General features: G+C 46.0%; 1 protein-coding gene across 4 annotated transcripts in view; it reads right to left on the bottom strand.

Moving 5' to 3' along the window:
* Positions 1–20,249, bottom strand: part of LETM1 (leucine zipper and EF-hand containing transmembrane protein 1) — a 56,554-nt gene that overhangs the window by 8,479 nt on the left and 27,826 nt on the right. For all 4 annotated transcript variants that reach the window (XR_007244993.1, XR_007244992.1, XM_048502679.1 and 1 more), the window contains exons 9-11: positions 19,847–20,026; positions 18,847–19,002; positions 15,713–15,847 (exon numbers count right to left, since the gene is read on the bottom strand). Coding sequence is in view for 2 of the 4 variants with exons in the window: in XM_048502679.1 (XP_048358636.1) it covers positions 15,713–15,847; positions 18,847–19,002; positions 19,847–20,026 (471 nt within the window). In the remaining 2 variants the exon portion in view is untranslated. The remainder of the gene's footprint in view (positions 1–15,712; positions 15,848–18,846; positions 19,003–19,846; positions 20,027–20,249) is intronic.

Raw genomic sequence — 20,249 nt, 5'->3', positions numbered from 1 at the left:
CATTCCTGGGCAGGGCACTCCTGGGTGGGGCTGAGGCAACGACGTAGGGCACGCGCACCCCAGGTGCAGTTCCTTTTCACCCCGCCTCTAGATTCAAAGAAACCAAAAACTGTTTACAATTGTTCAATAATACCAACAAACAAACTATGGTGTGCGACGTGAAGCAGTGAAAAACAGGAAAACAAGTTAACATATTACAAACATATCTAATTGTCTATCTCTCTCAACCCCCCCCCCCACTAAAACATCCTAAATTGCCTCCCTCCTTCCCATATTTCCCTCCCTCCCTCCCTCCCTCTTTTCTACTTCCCCTTCAGATTCCTATAACTACGTCATCTATTCCACATGCTTATATGCCTATGTTTATATGGCATGTACACACATGGAGTAATATTCTGCAGAAAGCAAGCGAGCAAGCAGTACACACAGAATGACGTACTGCATCATTATTGCATTCTCGCGCAATACTTGATAATGAAATGGCATATACCTGGGTATTAAAAGATACCTGGCAGAAATAATTCAACATTTTTATGAACAACTTAAACTAGTTCAATATTGCACAAAGAACAACGTGGTCTATACAGCCCTGCATGCAGATGTGATCTGAAATTGATGCAATACATGGGGAAAATGAGGCAAATAAAGCATAGGGTAAAATAGGAGCAGGAAGCAGCATAAACTAGAGATTTATTGGGATGTAAGATTTAAAAAAAATATTTATACGCCAATTTTCTCCATAATGGGGACCAGAATGGCTTACAACATCTTTTCCCACTCATCTGCTTTATCCTAAGAACCATCACCCTTTGAGGTAGATTAGGCTGGCTGAACCAAAGTCACTTAGTGAGTTTCTATGGCAGAGTAGGGATTTAAACCTAGATCTCCCAGATCCTAGCTGGTACCAGAGACATATGGGGAGAAAATGGCACCCAGGGACAAAACCTCCTCTGCACCCGCACAGGTCGTTGAAGAGGACAAAGTGGGTGGGGCTGAAATGTTTGAAGTTCTAAGACAGTGGTGGCGAACCTATGGCATGGGTGCCAGAGGTGGCACTCAGAGCCCTCTCTGCAGGCACGCACGCACAGAGTTCGTCATGTGGGGGGGAAATTGCCCCCCCACACACACACACACATCTAGACTGGCCTTGATGTTCGTGCACCTCAGCGAGCAGGGAGGACTCGGCTGGCAGGCCTGGTGCCTGTGCTCCAGGTGGCTGCTACCCAGGGGTTGGTGGGTGCAGAGGCAGCAGAGATGCTAGAGAGGCTCAAAGCGGCGCATGTGGGACTTGCTGAAGGCTACAGCAGGCTGGCCCTGCTCGAGGGGGTTATTCAGGTTAAATTGCTGCATTGGCACTTTGCGATAAATAAGTGGGTTTTGGGTTGCAATTTGGGCACTCGGTCTCAAAAAGGTTCGCCATCACTGTTCTAAGATAATCCCCTGCTCCGTTGTTGCCACACCCCCAACCCATGTGGCTTTTAGTCTACTCCAGAGTTACCAACTGCAGGTTGGGAAATTCCTGGAGATTTGGAGACAGAGACTACAGATCTAGCAAATTATGTATCCTTGGCTCCATGGTTTGAAATCCCTAGCCCTCCAAATCTTCCTTTCTTGGGCCTTTTAAGGTATACAGCCTCTATTCTTCAAACCCTGTGTTTTCTTCAGAGCCCATCTTTCACTAGCCATACACTTAGATCTAAAGCATGTTCATCACCAAGTTATGGTGTGTGTGTGTGTGCTCCCCCAGCCCATGCCAGACCAGCATAGTTTATTCTTGAAAACCCAATTTGCAGGGGACTACAAATAAACAAACAGCACAAGTCAAAATCTCCTCCTCTGCAGTGAACTATGCCATCGCCCATAAAACAGAAATCTTCTTTCTGTTTCTGAGGTATAACTTTGCAGGCTACATGGGCTTCCTGACCAAAGGTTCTGGAATATAATCCAACATCATAAAGGCTCTCTAGTCATACTTTAGATATTTTAAATTACAACAGCAAGCAATAATTCTATGTGCTTGTTTAAGAATAATGAATTTCAAACTGGAAAACTTAATTTAAGTATCTTAAATTGGTGCTTTTTCTTAATCATATAAATCATAAGCACCACACATAAGAACATAAGAACAAGCCAGCTGGATCAGACCAAAGTCCATCTAGTCCAGCTCTCTGCTACTCGCAGTGGCCCACCAGGTGCCTTTGGGAGCTCACATGTAGGATGTGAACGCAATGGCCTTCTGCGGCTGTTGCTCCCAATCACCTGGTCTGTTAAGGCATTTGCAATCTCAGATCAAAGAGGATCAAGATTGGTAGCCATAGATCGACTTCTCCTCCATAAATCTGTCCAAGCCCTTTTTAAAGCTATCCAGGTTAGTGGCCATCACCACCTCCTGTGGCAGCATATTCCAAACACCAATCACACGTTGCGTGAAGAAGTGTTTCCTTTTATTAGTCCTAATTCTTCCCCCCAGCATTTTCAATGAATGCCCCCTGGTTCTAGTATTGTGAGAAAGAGAGAACAATTTCTCTCTGTCAACATTTTCTACCCCATGCATAATTTTGTAGACTTCAATCATATCCCCCCTCAGCCGTCTCCTCTCCAAACTAAAGAGTCCCAAACGCTGCAGCCTCTCCTCATAGGGAAGGTGCTCCAGTCCCTCAATCATCCTTGTTGCCCTTCTCTGCACTTTTTCTATCTCCTCAATATCCTTTTTGAGATGCGGCGACCAGAACTGGACACAGTACTCTAAGTGAGGTCGCACCACTGCTTTATATAAGGGCATGACAATCTTTGCAGTTTTATTATCAATTCCTTTTCTAATGATCCCCAGCATAGAGTTTGCCTTTTTCACAGCTGCCATGCATTGAGTTGACATTCCCATGGAACTATCAACTAAGATGCCTAAATCCCTTTCCTGGTCTGTGACTGATTTTCCTGGTCTGTGACTGATCACAGGCTATGACTTGCTCCGTGTAGGGCAGCCTACTTGTTGTTTTGTGAGCCTACAAAATCATGCATATTGCAAACCATAGAACATGGCTGGTAAATTGTGTCTTGCTCAGTAGATCACAAGATGCTCACCACTAGTCTAAATCAGTGTGCTCACAAATGCTGATTATACTCCTGGAAAAATGTATTCTATTGCTACAGTAGAGTTCACATTTTTCCAAGTTCTATAAAGGTAAGGAAGAATTTTAAATCATGGCAATTGGGTTTTGTGCTTCCATTAAAAAAATTATAACTTGGGTCCACGACAAAGCAAGGAAATCTAATGAGACAAAACAGCCATTTTAAATAGGGTATTGGGACTTAATCAAACCAGTATTGTGTCTTCACCAGTTTAACACATGCTGCTATTATTTCAGTCCTGTCTGATGAAGACTTCCATGAAACCCTAAAGTTTGTTCATTGTTCTGTGGTACTTTGTTTAGTCCTGTTAAAACTACTGATGATTTCATGAATTTCTCTATGAAGCAATACAGCTAGCAATAATATCTGTTGAAGCTGCTGATGTAATTCCAGAACAACAAGGCTAAGTAGGGGGCACACTTTTAAACATACATACTACCGATCATTTTGAATCTGAAATACAATTAAAGATAATTCACTGATCAAAGGATGTTCAAGAATATGCATTTTTTTGTATTTAAGACACAGAAAACACTGAAAATGCAGCTTTGAGTCAGCAAGCTGTTTAGCCCAATAACTGACCTCTGAGGAAAAAAGATATGGACCACCCATGCCCCAATCTCTCTCTCATTCATGTATCACCGGAGGGGGGGGGGGAGAAGGAAGAGGAGGCAGAGGAGCTCTTCCTCGCATGCAAACCATCCTGCCTAAACGTTTTCCCCGCCCAGCAGCTGCAGCCTCCCCTCTCCCACCTGGGTACCTGAAGAAGTGGAGGAGGAAGAGGAATGGGGAGTAAACTCCATTCCCCCCCCCCACATTCCGAGTCCTGAGCAAACCCTACCCACTCACAGTGCCACTCTGACAGGGGAAAGGAGATGCCAGCTGCACATGTGCAATGCACAGCCCTCCTCACAAAACCCTCGGAGGTGGAAAAGAAAGAGAAAGGAGATGCTGCTGCTGCTGCTGCTGCCGCCTTTGCTCCTTCCTTTCGCCCGAGAAAGTGGCTGTGTTTTGGAAGGAAGAGTTGTGCTTCCTGCTCCCTTCTCCGTCCTGCTAGGAAAGAATAAACTCGCTTGCTGGAATCATTTTGACGGGGAGGAGACTAGCAAAGGTTCTTTTAAAAAAAAAACAACAACCCTTTTTTGTCCCGTTGCAAAGGTTTCCAGAAATGGGGGGATGTCGCCAGTGGTGGGATCCAAAAATTTTAATAACGGGTTCGGATGGTGGTAGGATTCAAACAGTGGCGCCGCCGCACACGCGCACCTCCAGTCCCTATTGGGCAGGGAGGTTGCTTTAGTAACCCCTTCTCGGCACTCAGAAAAAATTAGTAACCACTTCAAGAGAAGTGGTGAGAAGTGGTTGGATCCCACCTGTGGATGTCGCTAAGGGGGGAAAGTGGCTGGGGGGGGAGGGGGCTGTTGCTTCTGCAAACTCCCCTCCAACGAAGTTTCTCTCACCCATTTGCAACCATGTTAAACTCCAGTTCCACAACTCAGGACTCAGTTCTGCAAGCCTCCCTGTAGACTCAGCCGTGTAACAGGAGAGGGCTGCAAAACTAGACCTGCTTCCTTTGGAGTATAAATTTTTTTTAATGCACTGAAATTAACGGGATGCATCTTTTACTCCAAGCTTGAGCCAGAGTTGTGTTGCAATATTCACTCAGGAATTGGGGCGATTGCAAGCAAGGAGTCTCACTTGCAGGGCTAAGGGGGAGGGTGTGCAATCCTGGAACTGGGAGGAAGCTCCTCTTGCATTGAGTGAGGCTTGCTTCTGTGTGCATCCCATCCTGCATTAAAGTCAGGCTGCAAGACCATCCCTCTCCAAAGCACCATTATTGCCTACATTAGCCTAGCACAGAGAAGGCGCTCTCTCTTTCCTGCCCCCTCTGACTCATGGCTCCCTCACACTTCTTCACAATTCATGCACTGAGGACAGCTACAAGGGGGGAAGGAAGGGGGTGCAATGCCCGCCATTCATACGCCCCCCTCCCCCCGGCGACGACCCTCTTCACATACACACACAATTATTGCCTTTTCGGTGGCTGGCAGGAAGGGAAGAAAAACTGAAACTCACTCTTTTGTGCTTCCCTTGTTCTCCTGCTGCCTCGTCCTCAGCCTCCCTTGGCCCTGCCCATGTGGTTGCAGAGGACGAAGGGCGGGTCTGAGGGAGGCTGAAGACGAGGCAGCAGGAGAACAAGGGAAGCACAAAAGAGTGAGTTTCAGTTTTTCTCTTCATGGCTGGTGGAAGGCATCTGGTCACGTGGGGGCCGATTTTGCACCCCCACATGACCAGATTTGTTGCGCTGGGGACAGAGGGTACCCCTTGTCCCCAGGCAAATCCGCCACTGTGAGGAGGAGGGGCGTAACTAAGGCAAAAATCAAGTGGCAAAATCACCAATTAGTAACCCCCCCTCAACACACACAAATAATTAGTAGCCTACTCTTGGGAACCAGTGAGAACTGGCTGGATCCCACCTCTGGATTTGCCCCCTCCCCTTTGGATGGGGTTCTTAATAAGGTAAATATGATGTCAAATGGCTGTCAAATGAAAGAAATAAACCCTGAGGGGTGACCTGATTCCCTTAGGTTCAAGGTTTGTGCCCACCACACACAGAACCACTTTCCACAGAACTTACACAATTCAGTTAAGACTGGCTGCCCCTTAAATATTTCACATAAGTGCTGGAAATGAGGGCAGCAGCGCGAGGGGACTTTTCAATATTCATGATGGACTCGTGGAAAGCTAAATAATTTTGGAGGGGAGGTTTTTCCCAGCAAGGCTTCTGATAAGCCATTTGATCGATTTTTAAAAAATGTTGCCATGGCAGCAGCTGCCACCACAGCACCAGAATCTTCACTGTGTGGCTGAAGGTGATCCATAGTGGGCATTTTATGGCGGACCCCACATCCTGTGGCACCCATTGTATTTCAGCCATTTTGTGGCTGTGCTCACCACACTGTGTCAGAACTGCAAAGCTGGCTGTTGGCTCGAAAAGGTTCGGCAACCCTGGCTTAAAACAATGTAATCAGATAGCATGAGACAGCAATATGCAATCCCAAAAATCAAAGAGGGGACAAGTATCAGAAATACTATGTCAAGCCATCCAAAAAAACAAAACAAATTATGAGGTAGAAAGCAATGCAGGATCACAGACACAATAAACAGATACATAGCATAGACTTCACAGTCCTGTTCCCTAAATAAAAGTACCTTCCTGAATCACTGCCCTATTATCTTTCAAAAATACCCTTCTGAACAATACTGTTTTGTACTTTTGGCAGGATAAGAGGCACACCGGAGTCTTCCTGACCTCTGCCAGTAGGCCATCAAACAAGGGGGGAGGGCATACCAGAGGCAGTGCTGCTCATCTCCCCTTTTCGCTAGGGGAACAGCTTTAGAAGGCTGTGCTTGGATGAGTGGTGGTATCACAACAGGGTATGGGGCATGGGACAGAGACCATCCTCACTGCCATCACACATACGCTGCACATGCAGCTTGGCCAAGGCGGATGGCGCTGCTGGTGTTACTCAATCTCACCACAGTATTTGATGTGGTCGACCATGACCTTTTGACCCACAGCCTGGCCGTTTCTGGGTTGTGAGGTATTGCCCTTCAATGGATTGCCTCGTTTATCTGGGAGCAGACCCAGCAAGTGAGGCTTGGGGATAGGGCCTCCCAGTGGAGCCCGCTTTGTTGACGGGCTCCTCAGGGGGCCCCACTGTCCCCATTGTTATTTAACATTTATGTGCAGCCCCTTGCTCAGTTGGTGTGGAATTTTGGGCTGATTTCAGCCACTCAAGAGTAAGCCATTAGAACAAATGTGATCAAGGCCAGAATCGAAAAATCCTCGGATGATGCAAAGTGCAGATTGTGCAAAAAAGTTGATGAAACTGTAGATCATGTCCTCAGCTGCTGCAAAAAGATTGCCCAGACTGAGTACAAACAGAGGCACAATTCAGTGGCCAAGATGATCCACTGGAATTTATGCAAGAATTACAACATATGCAAGAATTACAACATATGCAAGAATTACAACAGCCCTCCGGGGATCAGGCGGTATAAAAATCGAAGAAATAAATAAATAAAATAAATAAACATACGAACAGCTAAGAACTGGTGGGAACACTGTCCAGAGAAAGTAATAGAAAATGAGAAGGTCAAGAACCTGTGGAACTTTGGAATCCAAACGGACAAAGTGTTGAAGCACAATACACCGGACATCACCGTGATCGAGGACAAGGTGACCATCATCAACACAGCAGTCCCTGGTGACAGCAGGGTCATTGAAAAAGAGCACGAGAAAGTCACTAGAGACCATGATTTGAAAATTGAGCTTCTACGTCTATGGCACAAACCAGCTGAGGTCATCCCAGTGGTAAACAGAACGCTGGATGCCATCCTGAAAACACTAGGGCAGCACTTGAAACATCTTAATACAACAACCTTTATTAGGCATATTAAAATAGGCTTCAGAGCGTTACAGACATTTCTGAAGTACAAATCAAAAGTACATTCAAAACACAGACAGATAAACTGTATCTAGCATTGGACATTACTTAGAAAGTTCTGTCACTTGTAAAAGAAATTTTGCTACTTTTTCCAAGAGCACGGCCTCTGTATTATTTAACAAAAGCTCCACAACAGAGTTGTCAGAGTCTCCTTCAGGTCTGTCTAAGACCAGCCCAGGAGAGAAATTCCTAATACCCACATATCTCGGACAGTCAATTATAATATGAGCAAGAGTCTCTGGAACCAGCAGAGAAGAGGGGCAGTGGAGAAGAGCAGTGGGCCACAAAGGGCTGAGTGAGCTCTGGTTTTTCTTTACAGAGGGCTTTTCTCAAAGCCACATCTTTTAAACAGTGTATTTTAAACAGGGGTTTTCTCTTTTTTTCTCCTTGTCCTGGGGCTGCTGCTGATTGGTGGAGGCTGCTGAAGGGGTGGGGCTTCTCAAATTTTTAAATCTTTTCAGTTAGTCTCTGGAACCAGCAGAGAAGAGGAGAAGTGGAGAAGAGCAGTGGGCCAGAAAGGACTTTTCAGTTAGTCTCTGGAACCAGCGGTGTTTTACTAAATAAGAACATATTTTAAGGGATAGTAGAAGGTATAGAAACCTTAAGAGGGAGGCACTAATTAAAATCAGTATTTGAATATCGAAACAAAATTAGATATGAAGGCAGGAAGCCAGCAGGGGGATGGGGGCTTTCCAGTGTTTTGCACTGAGTGTCACATGTATGACTATCTGCCACTAGGACAGAAGTCATGGGTGTGCCCTCGCTGCAATGAGCTCCTGGCACTCAAGGAACGTGTGCGTTCTCTTGAAGCCAAGGTGGCAGACCTGGAGAAGCTGAAAGAGGCAGAGAGGGCAACAAACGAGGCTTTCAGGGACCTAGCAGCCGGGTCTCTTCAGATGTCATGGAGAATGAGAGTCTGAGTGATGGAGGGTGCCAGTCTGAGGTGGTGGAAGATGCTCCCTTAGATGGGACCCCTTCCTTAGCTGGTGGTCAGATATCCTCTTGCACTGAGGATACCCCTCGGGGAGGTGGGGGGCTCCTTGTAGTGGGTGATTCGATCATTAGGAATATAGAGAGTTGGGTTTGTGAGAGACGTGATGACCGCATGGTGACGTGCCTGCCTGATGCGAAGGTTGCGGATGTCACGCTTCGTCTAGATAGGCTGTTAGACAGTGCTGGGGTGGAATCAGCAGTTGTGATCCACATTGGTACCAATGACATTGGGAAATGTAGCTGGGAGGTTCTGGAAGCTAAATTTAGGCTGCTAGGAAAAAGGTTAAAATCCAGGACCCCCAAGGTGGCATTCTCCGAAATGCTACCTGTTCCACACACAGGGCGAGCTAGGCAAGCGGAGATACAGGGTCTCAATGCGTGGATGAGAAGGTGGTGTAAGGCAGAGGGTTTCAGATTTGTCAGGAACTGGGGAACCTTTTGGGACAAGGCAGGCCTGTACAAAAAGGACGGGCTTCATCTTAACCAAAGAGGAACCAAGCTGCTGGCGCTCAACATTAAAAAGGTGGCAGAACAGCTTTTAAACTGAGCCCTGGGGGAAAGCCGACAGGAGCGGAGATGACTTCGGTTCAGAATACAGTATCTAGGGGATGCAGACAGAGAGGGAGGTTTTTCTAAATCAACCACAAACAAGCAGGGAACATAGCAATGTGCATGTGACAAGGGATAGTGTCTACAAAAGACTTGAGGGTAAAGCACATAAATCCCAGTTTAAGGACAGAGACAGGGTATACAGGTGCTCTTTAACCTATTCATAAATGACCTGGAAGTAGGGGTGGGTAGCATGGTGGCCAAGTTTGCAGATGATACCAAATTATGTAGGGTGGTGAGAACAGCAAAAGATTGCGAAGAGCTCCAAGCGGACCTTGATAAATTAGGTGAGTGGGCTAAGAAATGGCAAATGCAGTTCAATGTAGCAAAATGTAAAGTGATGCACATAGGGGCAAAAAAATCCAAACTTCACATACACGCTACAGGGGTCAGTGCTATCAGTCACAGACCAGGAAAGGGATTTGGGAGTCTTAGTTGATAGTTCCATGGGAATGTCAACTCAATGCATGGCAGCTGTGAAAAAGGCAAACTCTATGCTGGGGATGATTAGGAAAGGAGTTGATCAAAAAACTGCAAGGATTGTCATGCCCGTGGTGCGACCGCACTTGGAGTACTGTGTTCAGTTCTGGTCGCCACATCTCAAAAAGGATATCGAAGAGATAGAAAAAGTGCAGAGAAGGGCAACGAGGATGATTGAAGGATTGGAGCACCTTCCCTATGAGGAGAGGCTGCAGCGTTTGGGACTCTTTAGTTTGGAGAGGAGACGTCTGAGGGGGATATGATTGAAGTCTACAAAATTATGCATGGGGTAGAAAATGTTGACAGAGAGAAATTGTTCTCTCTTTCTCACAATACTAGAACCAGGGGGCATCCATTGAAAATGCTGGGGGGAAGAATTAGGACTAATAAAAGAAAACACTTCTTCACGCAACGTGTGATTGGTGTTTGGAATATGCTGCCACAGGAGGTGGTGATGGCCACTAACCTGGATAGCTTTAAAAAGGGCTTGGACAGATTTATGGAGGAGAAGTCGATCTATGGCTACCAATCTTGATCCTCCTTGATCTGAGATTGCAAATGCCTTAACAGACCAGGTGCTCAGGAGCAGCAGAAGGCCATTGCTTTCACATCCTGCATGCGAGCTCCCAAAGGCACCTGGTGGGCCACTGCGAGTAGCAGAGTGCTGGACTAGATGGACTCTGGTCTGATCTAGCAGGCTAGTTCTTATGTTCTTAAGAGTCTCCACTTGGTTTTTACAGTGTGGACAGATCCGATCCTGGAGAGGGATAGATAGGTATGACCCTTTGTAATGGCCGATGGGAAAGTATTGCATCTGGCCCTTGTAATAATCCATCTCTGTTGGGGTTCAATTAATAGTTCAAGATATTTGGCTATGTGCCCCTGTTCTGGTACTATTCCAACAGAAAGGGGTGAGCATGATTTATTTGCTTGCCCCAACAAGATATGGTATTCCTGTTCTAAAAGTCTGCTTTTTAAGGTTTGCAGAATCTCTCTGGGTGATAGCATACAGAGATCTTCAATTATTAAACCTGGAGAGTAGATTTTTGATTTAAGAAATTGATACCATTCGGAGGCAAATAGGTCTGGGCACACAATATATGTTAAACTGCGCTCATCAGAGTTAAAACATAGTTTGATCCAATACTTGAATGTATTCAGCCATGCTCATTTCAAGTAGGTTCTGACCAATTTCTAAGCATAGTACAGCATATGGTACAGAGTGTGGTACCCCAAGTATTTTGTAGAGAAAGCCAGATTGTATTCTTTCAACTGAGTTGTTCCATGCAGTTATCCAAAGGGGAACTCCATAGAGAAGTTGCTGAACTACCTTGGAGTTGAAAACCTTTAGAGAAGCGGGGACATATCCCCTTCTCCTGGAATGAAAAAAACTTACCACCACTGAAGCAGTGTGATAGCCTCCTTTTATAGCAGTGTCTCTGTGTCTAGCCCAAGTGGCTTTGTGATGAAAAGTTAGGCCTAAATGTTTAAAGGACTTGGGAGTGTTCAACCTTAATCCCATTGATAAGCCATCTGGAAGGCTTAAACACATTGGAAAAAATGACAATTTTTGATTTTTCTGGATTTAAGGATAGGAAGTTAGATGTACAGTACTCCATAGTTTTTCTAAAAAGCATTTTAAGACACACTTGAGACCTAGAGATCAATATCACGTCATTAGCGTAAAGTAGGAGTAGTATGTGTTTGTTTGAAAGAACTGGGCTATGTGAGTTAACATCTGACAATGCGTGTACCAGATCATTAATAAATACGTTAAACAAGACTGGAGCCAATACACAGCCCTGCTTAACACCTTTCACAACGGGAATCCTTGGGGTTAGGTCTCCAGAGCTTGTACATTTTATCTGGCAGGTTGTGTTTGAGTAGAGAGATTTGATAAATAATAATAATCTAAGATCGATTCCCATCTCTGCTAGCTTAAGCCATAGCAACTCTCTAACAACTGAGTCAAAGGCACTTTTCAGGTCCAAAAAGGCAGCAAAGATCTTAGATCACGCCCTTTTTTGTATTTTAATAACAGGTTAAGAATCATACAGTGGTCAAGCGTAGAGCAGCCTTTTTTAAACCCTATTTGCTCGGGGTGAATGATTTTTCCCTCATCGATCCATGTACAAAGCCTATTTAACAGATGTTTGGCATAAAGTTTACTGGAGACAGATAAAAGACTAATGGGTCTGTAATTAGCCGGTGACATGTGGTCACCCTTTTTGAATATTGGTGTTATTATTGCATTTACCCAAGACCCCGGGACAGTACCTGAACTATCCACCATAGTAAACAGAGAGGCCAAAAGGAGGGCCCAGTCCGAAAATGCTTTATAAAAATCTGGGGGAACTTGAAACATCTTCAAATTGACAAAATTAACACCTGTCAAATTCAGAAGGAAGCCTGCTGGGATCCGCACAAATACTACGCCGATACATTACAACTTCCTAGGCCTCTGGGTGAGGCTCGAATTGTAATAAAGGCCAACAACCAGCTAAAGATCTGGCAGATGTGAAATCTACAATCATCATCATCATCATCATCGTCGTCGTATAGAGTCCAATAGTTTACAACACGAAAGCAGCAATGGCTAAACAAGCCACTCCATGGGCAGTACTTTAAGAACAATGAAAGGAAGGTCGACAGCAAAAAAACATGGGAGTGGCTCAGAAGGGGAACTCTAAAGAAGGAAACTGAAGGCCTGATTTTTTGCTGCCCAGGAGAAAGCATTACGAACAAATGCAATAAAGACACAATTGAAAAGTCCTACAATGACCCAAAGTGTCGCCTCTGCAAAGAGAATGATGAAACCGTGAAGCACATCACCTGCTGGTGCAAGAAAATAGCCCAAACTGACTATCTTGAATGTCACAATAGGCTAGCAGCAGTGTTGCACTGGAACCCTTGCAAAAAGTACGGCCGCCCTGTAGCAAGACTTGGCACGAGCACAAGCCAGAGAAGACCACAGAAAATGAAGAAGCAAAAATACTCTGGGACTTTAGAATACAGACAAACACATCGATGTTGCAGTGCCAGCTGACAGCAGAAAAGAGAACAAAGAGCTGGAAAAGATCTCGAAATACAAGGACCTACAAATTGAAATTGAACAATTGTGGTGAAAAAGAACAACAGTAATCCAAATAGTAGCTGGTGCTGTAGGAGGAATCCCAAGAAACCTGGAAAAGCATCTGGAAAGCCTGAACTTGGACAGAACATCAGTCCACCTGCGGCAGAAAGCAGCACTTCTAGGAACTGCGCACATTCTACGCAAATACCTCTAATATCCTAGGTCCTTGGGAAGGACTCGATATTCAGAGACGAATTCCAGACACTTGTGCTGTGTTGTTATGCGTATAATAATAATAATAATAATAACAACAACAACAACAACAACAACAACAACAACAACAACAACAACAACAACAACAACAACAACAACAACAATGTGGAAGTGGTGGTCCTCCAGCTCTTGTGGGAATAAGGCCGGTACGGGCTGTGCAGGTCATAACCACCCAACGGACTTGATCCTAGCAACTGGTCAGTCAATTGTGAACTGCTTGCAGAATGGCTGGGATGCTTGTGCTCCACCTAACTCCCGCGAGTGGCTACAACATTCTTTATCAACTAGAGTTTCTGGAGTTAACTTCAAGGAAAGATCCATGTAGAGAGCATGACAGAAGTCTAGCCTTGAGGAAATCGGGGTATGGATCCACATGGCCAGATCAGCTGAGTCAAGACAGAAGGTCGACTGCCAGGCTCAGTGCAGCTAACAGAATGGAAATGCCTTTTGCTGTTGAACGGAAATGGAAATGGTAACCACTGTCTGAATCTGGGATAATCACCATTTTCCAATATGAAAGTAAGATGGCCACTTTGCTCTTTTTATAGAATGAATCAGAACTAAACCAAGTTCCTGTCTTGCGACTCTGTGTAAAAGGGAAAAGCTTGCAGGTGAGAAAAACAAGTAGGTCTGAGTTGAGAAGCATCATCTTCTGGCAGCTAAACTGCTCTCCCCCCACAACCAAGACCCTCAGCAGCTACCCTGAAACGAGTCGTTTTCTTCCCTGTTGCAGTTTTCCCCTCCAAATAAACCCCATATCTGATTGCCTTGCCGTCTTCAGGCCCTTGTTTGGCCCGGTTTGCCCTGCTCTCTGAAGCCGCTGTTGACAGGGCCCTGGCTGCTGTTAGACCTACTACCTGTCTGGATCCGTGCCCCTCCTAGCTTGTCAAAGTCTGCCGGGAGGAGCTACGACCCCACCTGTTGAATATCATCAATGGCTCCCTTGAGCAAGGAGTCTTTCCGGGTGGGTTGAAGGAGGCAGTGGTCCGCCCACTCTTAAAAAGACCACCGTTAGATCCTGGAGATCTGGCCAATTACCGCCCCGTCTCGAATCTTTCGTTTCTGGGGAAGGTAATTGAGAGAGTGGTGCTGGAGCAGCTTCAGGTTTTCTGGAGGACACATTGGCCTTTGACCCCTTCCAGTCCGGCTTCCATGCTGGGCATGGGACGGAGACCGTTCTCGTCGCTGTCACAGATACGCTCTGTATGCAGCTTGACCGAGGCGGATCGGCGCTGCTGGTATTATTAGATCTTACCGCAGCGTTTGACGTGGTCGACCACGATCTTTTGACCCACCGCCTGGCCGTTTCCGGAGTGCAGGGCACTGTCCTTCAGTGGATTGTCTCGTTTCTCCGGGACCGGACTCAGAAAGTGGTGCGGAGATCAGGCCTCCCGATGGTGCCCGATTCAGTGCGGTGTGCCCCATGGTGCGCTCCTATCTCCGCTATTATTTAATATCTATATGCGACCCCTTGCTCAGTTGGTACGGAGCTTTGGGCTGATCTGTTACCAGTACGCTGATGACACTCAGCTCATTCTGTTGATGGAGGGGGGAGCGGCCATTGCCCCTGCAGTTCTACAGCACTGTTTGGAGGCGGTCGCTGGTTGGTTGCAACAGAGCAGGTTAAAACTAAACCCATCAAAGACGGAGATCCTCTGGCTGAGACGCGAAGGGGAGGTTGGGGATTTCCAGCCACCGGTGTGGGAGGGGGCCTCATTGGCACCAGCCCCCTCTGTTCGCAGCCTGGGGGTCCACCTGGATTCGTCTCTTTTGATGGAGACCCAGGTGGCCCATACAACCCAGGTTGCATTTTTCCATCTCCGTCAGGCCCGACGGCTGGCCCCCTTCCTCTCCCAAGCTGACCTGGCCACCGTGATCCATGCAACAGTCACCTCCAGGTTAGACTATTGTAATTCACTCTACGCCGGCCTACCCTTGCACCTGATCCGGAAGCTGAAGCTGGTCCAGCATGCAGCAGAATGCTTACTTACAGGAGGTGCCTCTCGCAATCATATTCAGCCTGTATTGCGCCAGCTGCATTGGCTCCCAGTGGAGTTCTGGATCATCCACAAGGTATCGGTATTAACCTTTAAGGCTTTGCGTGGCCTGGGGCCCTCGTACCTTTGGGACCCCCTTACCCCATATGTCCCTACACGGCCTCTGCGTTCAGCAGAGGCCAATTTACTGGTGGTCCCCGGCCCCTCAATGATACAGCTGGCCTCCAGCCGGGCCTGGTGGAACACTCTCCCACCATCGGTCCGGGCCCTGCGGGATCTTGGAGAGTTCCGCAGGGCTTGTAAGACCGAATTATTCCACCGGGCCTTCGGGGAGGCCGGCCGCTGATGGTGTGCACCCTTCCTGTCCCTCCCTTTATTACTCTGGGAGTTCGTAACATCTATACCGCCCCCCTCTCCGGGAGGGGTTTTTTGTTGATAGTTTTAACGCTGGATGCCATATGGTTCACACAGAACGCTGTAATTTTATATATTTAATGATGTTAATGGTTTTAAATGTTATTGCTACATTGTTTATAATAGCTGTTGTTCACCGCCCAGAGCCCTTAGGGGATGGGGCGGTTTATAAATGCAATAATAAATAAATAAATAAATAAAAATTTCACCAGCTCAAGGCCTTGTCCTCCTCCTACCTCACTGTATTCCTGGACATCGTCCCTCAGTTCCTCAAGTTCCTCCTTTTCTTTTGTCAGCAATTTCTTCTGCTCCTTCAATTTAGTGCAAGCATCACTCAGCAAGTCAATCTCTTCTTTGCTCAGTTCTTCGCCCTACACACAAAAAAGCCAATTTTAAAGTATGTTCCAGAATGTGGAAATCTCCTTTCCGAGGGGAGGGGAGGGGAGGGGAGGGAAGAGAGACAGAAAGACAGAGAGAAATGAGAGAAAGATGAGAAAAAAGCAAGCAAGCTTCGCTGCTGGAAATGCAGAGGGGCCCCATTTGCATTAGGGTACAAACAACCTATTTCTGTAACAGAATAATTCATTTAAAAACCAACCAGACTTCCAGATGTCAGGAACCTATTTATTTATTTAAAACATGTATTAGTTGCCCTTTCTAACTCATGTATTAGTTGCCTTTTCTCCTTATGGAGTTCAAGGCAACTTATAATATAGATCATACATAAAACAGAACACATAATTTTTTTACAACTTTATAAAAGTATTAATCATCAACACAAGCCTTTATTGGCATATAAAACAGGACAAAATTTTAAAACAAAACAAGGTTAAGAAATACAGTTAAAATTGCTAAAATTACTAATTTCCAGTATAAAATTTGCAACAGTTTCACAAAAGAGCACATCAGAGCTGTTCAGGAGATTGGGTATCTTATAACACTCATGCCACTGAGAACATTGCACGAAAATGGAATTCATGTATTTCATGCCTATCTTATTGTATTTAGGGCATAGAAACAAAGAATGGTCAAGTGTTTCGACCGTAGTCCTATCACATGAACAAACTCTTTTAGAACGTTCCATATTCTTAAATCTTCCCTCCAGCAGAGCTGATGGCAGCACATTACATCTTGCAGTAGCCAAGGCTCTCCTCTGAGTGGGATTTATCAGCAGACGAAGATATGCTGCCATAATTCCACGCTCGCATGGGTACTTTATAAAAGTAAATAAAGTCATCTTCTATTGCTCCCTACAGTCAGAAGATGAGGGGGCCAGACAAACCTTCCTGGAGAGACTGTATCACAGTTGTGGGCTCCCACTGAGAAGGCCCTCTCTGAGGTACCCACCAAACAAGCTTCTTTGATCGATGGGACAGTCAGGAGACCCTCCTCCTGTGATCTTAATTCCTAGGCAGGAACATATGAGAGAGGACATTCCTTCAGCTCCCCTAGATCCAACCCACGTAAGGCAGTATCTCAGGAGGAAAAGTGGAAGATCCTCAGCTTCCTCACATTGTACAAGACCAGGCACACACCACTTCTTTCCTAGTCGAGCAAAGAGGAGCTGCAAGCTCAAATGTGGCTGGCCATCTTTGTTTAAGAAGCATCACTCCCACGTAAGCAGATCACAACCTGCACCCGACAGCCCAATCCAGAGCCCCTGGGGGCAGGATGCAGTGGTGCTCTGGCCTCCAGGAGCACCTCTCAGCAGCAGTGAGAGGCAAGAAGCAAAAAAACCCCTCCCTGCCACCGAAAATCCCTCCACTGGCCTCTGTGGGCTTACACCACCCAAAGGTGTAAGCCCAAGCCCCCCGTGCTGGTATTTCAGAGGCCAAAGGAAGCCGATTAATGCCGATTAATGTCTGCTCCGTCCTCTGGCCGTACCCTCACCATAGTGGCAGAGGCGGCAGGGGCACAGAAGGGCTCTCTGTGCCATGTCTGCCCACTGTGAAGGGCCACAGCGGCCGCACCCTAACCGTTTTGCCCTTCTACCAGGTTAACTTCCCCAGGGAGAGAAAATCCGCTGGTGCAGCCCCACACCGCCTCCATAGCCGCATTCAACCCCACCCAACCCCCCGATTGGGCTGCAAGAAGGAGAATGTCTGATTTTTGTATATAATCTGTTCTCTCAGGACCCATAAGCTAAAAGTTTCTAGTATCAAGTGATACAGAATTTGTTCCTAACCTTAATCCGTAGACACCGCTGCCAAGTATCAAACTTTGCGGCATGAAAATAATAAGAACCACTAATAAGTGTATATAAATATAATTACTTCCATTCACAAAGTGTATTACTAAAGTCTAACACAGAACAACAGAAATGGCCAACGGTGGGGGGGGGGGGGGGGGCAAGCAAGCAAGGTGCCGAGTCATGCAACACGTTGCACATGGCTTAGCAAAGTCCTGCATTTGGCTGCCGGAGCTGAGGAGCTGGCACCACCAGGTGTCTTGTGGGTAAACAGCCCAGGCTATGAGTCATTCCACTATCATCCATAGCCTCCTGCTGCCTTCGTGCACCACAAGCTGGCCACCCGTGACACACTTCACATAAGACCAATGTATTCTACGACACAGACAGAAAACTACCATTCTGCTAACAACAATTCTTAGATGCAAGAATTTGGGCACATGTAACTGCATTCAAAAGCAGCACAGATGCTTGCTACTGCTGAAATGGGTACTACAAAACTGTGACACTCGTAAACAAGATAAGGGCCTTTTCTTTAAAGTGGATTTTTAGTATCCTGAACATATCAGAACCTGGCAAAGATGCTCTTCTTTAAAGAATATGAAAAATCAGTGAAATAAGCCTCTTCAGTGTCTAGGGGTGAGAGTAGTTTAATAAGATCTATGGAGTTAAAACTTACTTGCAACTATTTCAAGCCAGAGCTTTCCCAAATACCAAAACTTCCTGCAGAAGCTGACCAGCCTATACATCTTTTTGATTGCTTCCCACAGATGAAAGAAATGCTCCTGTTAAACATATTCAATATGCAGTGTCTTAGTGCGGCCTAACTGCCTCGACAGCTAGATTACCTATTTTGTCTGACCCCACAGTTTCTAATCCAGGACAAGAGCTCAGAAGCATCTTTGCATTTCCCCCAGCCCAAACAGCTGCCATGCAGTTGCTCTGAAGCTAAATTGAATTTCAAAGCCAACACTCAGAAATTTTTTTTTTACTTCCCCCTGTGCTGTGAGTTAAAGAAAAGGACGTAAAGTGAGCAACACAATCCAGGTCTTGTCAAAGCCACACCCACACTTTCTGCAAACCTATGCAAGCGGTCAATTTAAAAAGAAAACAACTATTAAAGCAAATTAAGGAAACACTCAATTAAGCTGGTGTTTTGCTCCTCGCTCCCACCAAGCTCACCTTAATGCCTTCCAGCACTGGCGCTGTGTCTTTTAATGTCTCTGAGTGCAGAGTTAGATCTGCCTTTGCCAATTCTTCCTCAGCATCCACAGCTATTTGGCTTTTCGTTGTATGTGCAGCTGCAGAATTAAGATCGATGGCTGCCTCCAGCTCTTTCTGAAATGCAAAGTATCGTTCACTTCAACACATATGGATCCTGAGAAGCATCTTTGCAACACATTGTTGAAATGTTGATTTCCCTGCTGCAGAGTTCTTAGAGTTCTGTTTCAATTATACGGTTGGAAATCAGAATCTCCTTGTCCCCCACCCAAACAGCAGGTGGCGGTGTGGCTGCATTTCTTGGTGAGGAAGGGGGTCATCCACCCTGTACCTCTTTTCCGGTAACTGAGGCCAGACTGTCCTCCCCCCTTTCTTCCACACACACACACGAAGCTGCCACATATTAAATCAAACATATTAAATCAAATCCATGAAAGCCAGTCTTGTCTGCTCAGGCTGGCAGCGGCACTGCAGGCTCTCAGGCATTGCAGGGTGTTTGACATCCCTTATTACTTTATTTCTTTAACTGCAAATGCCTGGGAATGAACCTGGGACCTTTGGCATTGCAACAGTTGCTCTATCACTGAGCCAAGGTCCTTCCCCAGAGGGCAACTGACAGCATGGCAGAGGTCTCTCTAGGAAAATGATGAAGCGGCTGCTGCTCTCCTTACAGGAGAGAAAGGGGGGATATAAATCCAAACTACTACTACTACTCCCCCTATCGCAAGTTTCCCTAATAACCTCAAAGTCAAAAGAATACCTACAAAATTATCAAGCACAGCCTTCAAGTATTCATGTAATTATTGCAAGAATAATTCATGCAGAACCTGCCCCATTTGGAGAACTCTGTAATTTGCAGACAAGTGGCGATTCCTTTTTGCTTTATGCGTGTCAAGAAAGGTCAAAGCGATCTCTGAAGAGCCCACTTCAAATAACGAGCAAGCAAAACATGGATGCCTACCCTGGCAGCCACCTGCAGCGTTTCTTTCGCCTTTTCAGCAGCATCGGACAGCCTTTCCAACTCTTTCTCCTGGTTTTCCTTCCGGATAGCTTCTTCCTCCTGGAGTGTGGCTTCCAGCCTGGTTCTGTTATCAACTTCTTCTCCTTCTACTTCCGCGGCTTTCACTTGAGCTTCTTTGGCCTGTTGAAAACATCAAATCAACTTTCAGTTTTACATAGTACTAGAGGAATCAAAACAGAACGCTGAAGGTTAACGCTGGGCACACAACATGTCTGCTTCTGGCCCCTGCAATTAAAGAAGAGTTATTTCTTTTATTTGCAGCCCACTCCTCTCAAATTCCGATCAATCCAACATGACCCGCCCTGCCACAAACAGAGCAAGAGGGATAATCATTCCGATGCGC

This window comes from Sphaerodactylus townsendi, linkage group LG07 (genome assembly GCF_021028975.2).
Source record: "Sphaerodactylus townsendi isolate TG3544 linkage group LG07, MPM_Stown_v2.3, whole genome shotgun sequence".
Taxonomy (NCBI): Eukaryota; Metazoa; Chordata; class Lepidosauria; order Squamata; family Sphaerodactylidae; genus Sphaerodactylus; species Sphaerodactylus townsendi.
Note: the sequence above shows the minus strand (reverse complement) of the source record. Positions and strands in the feature narration are given on the sequence as shown.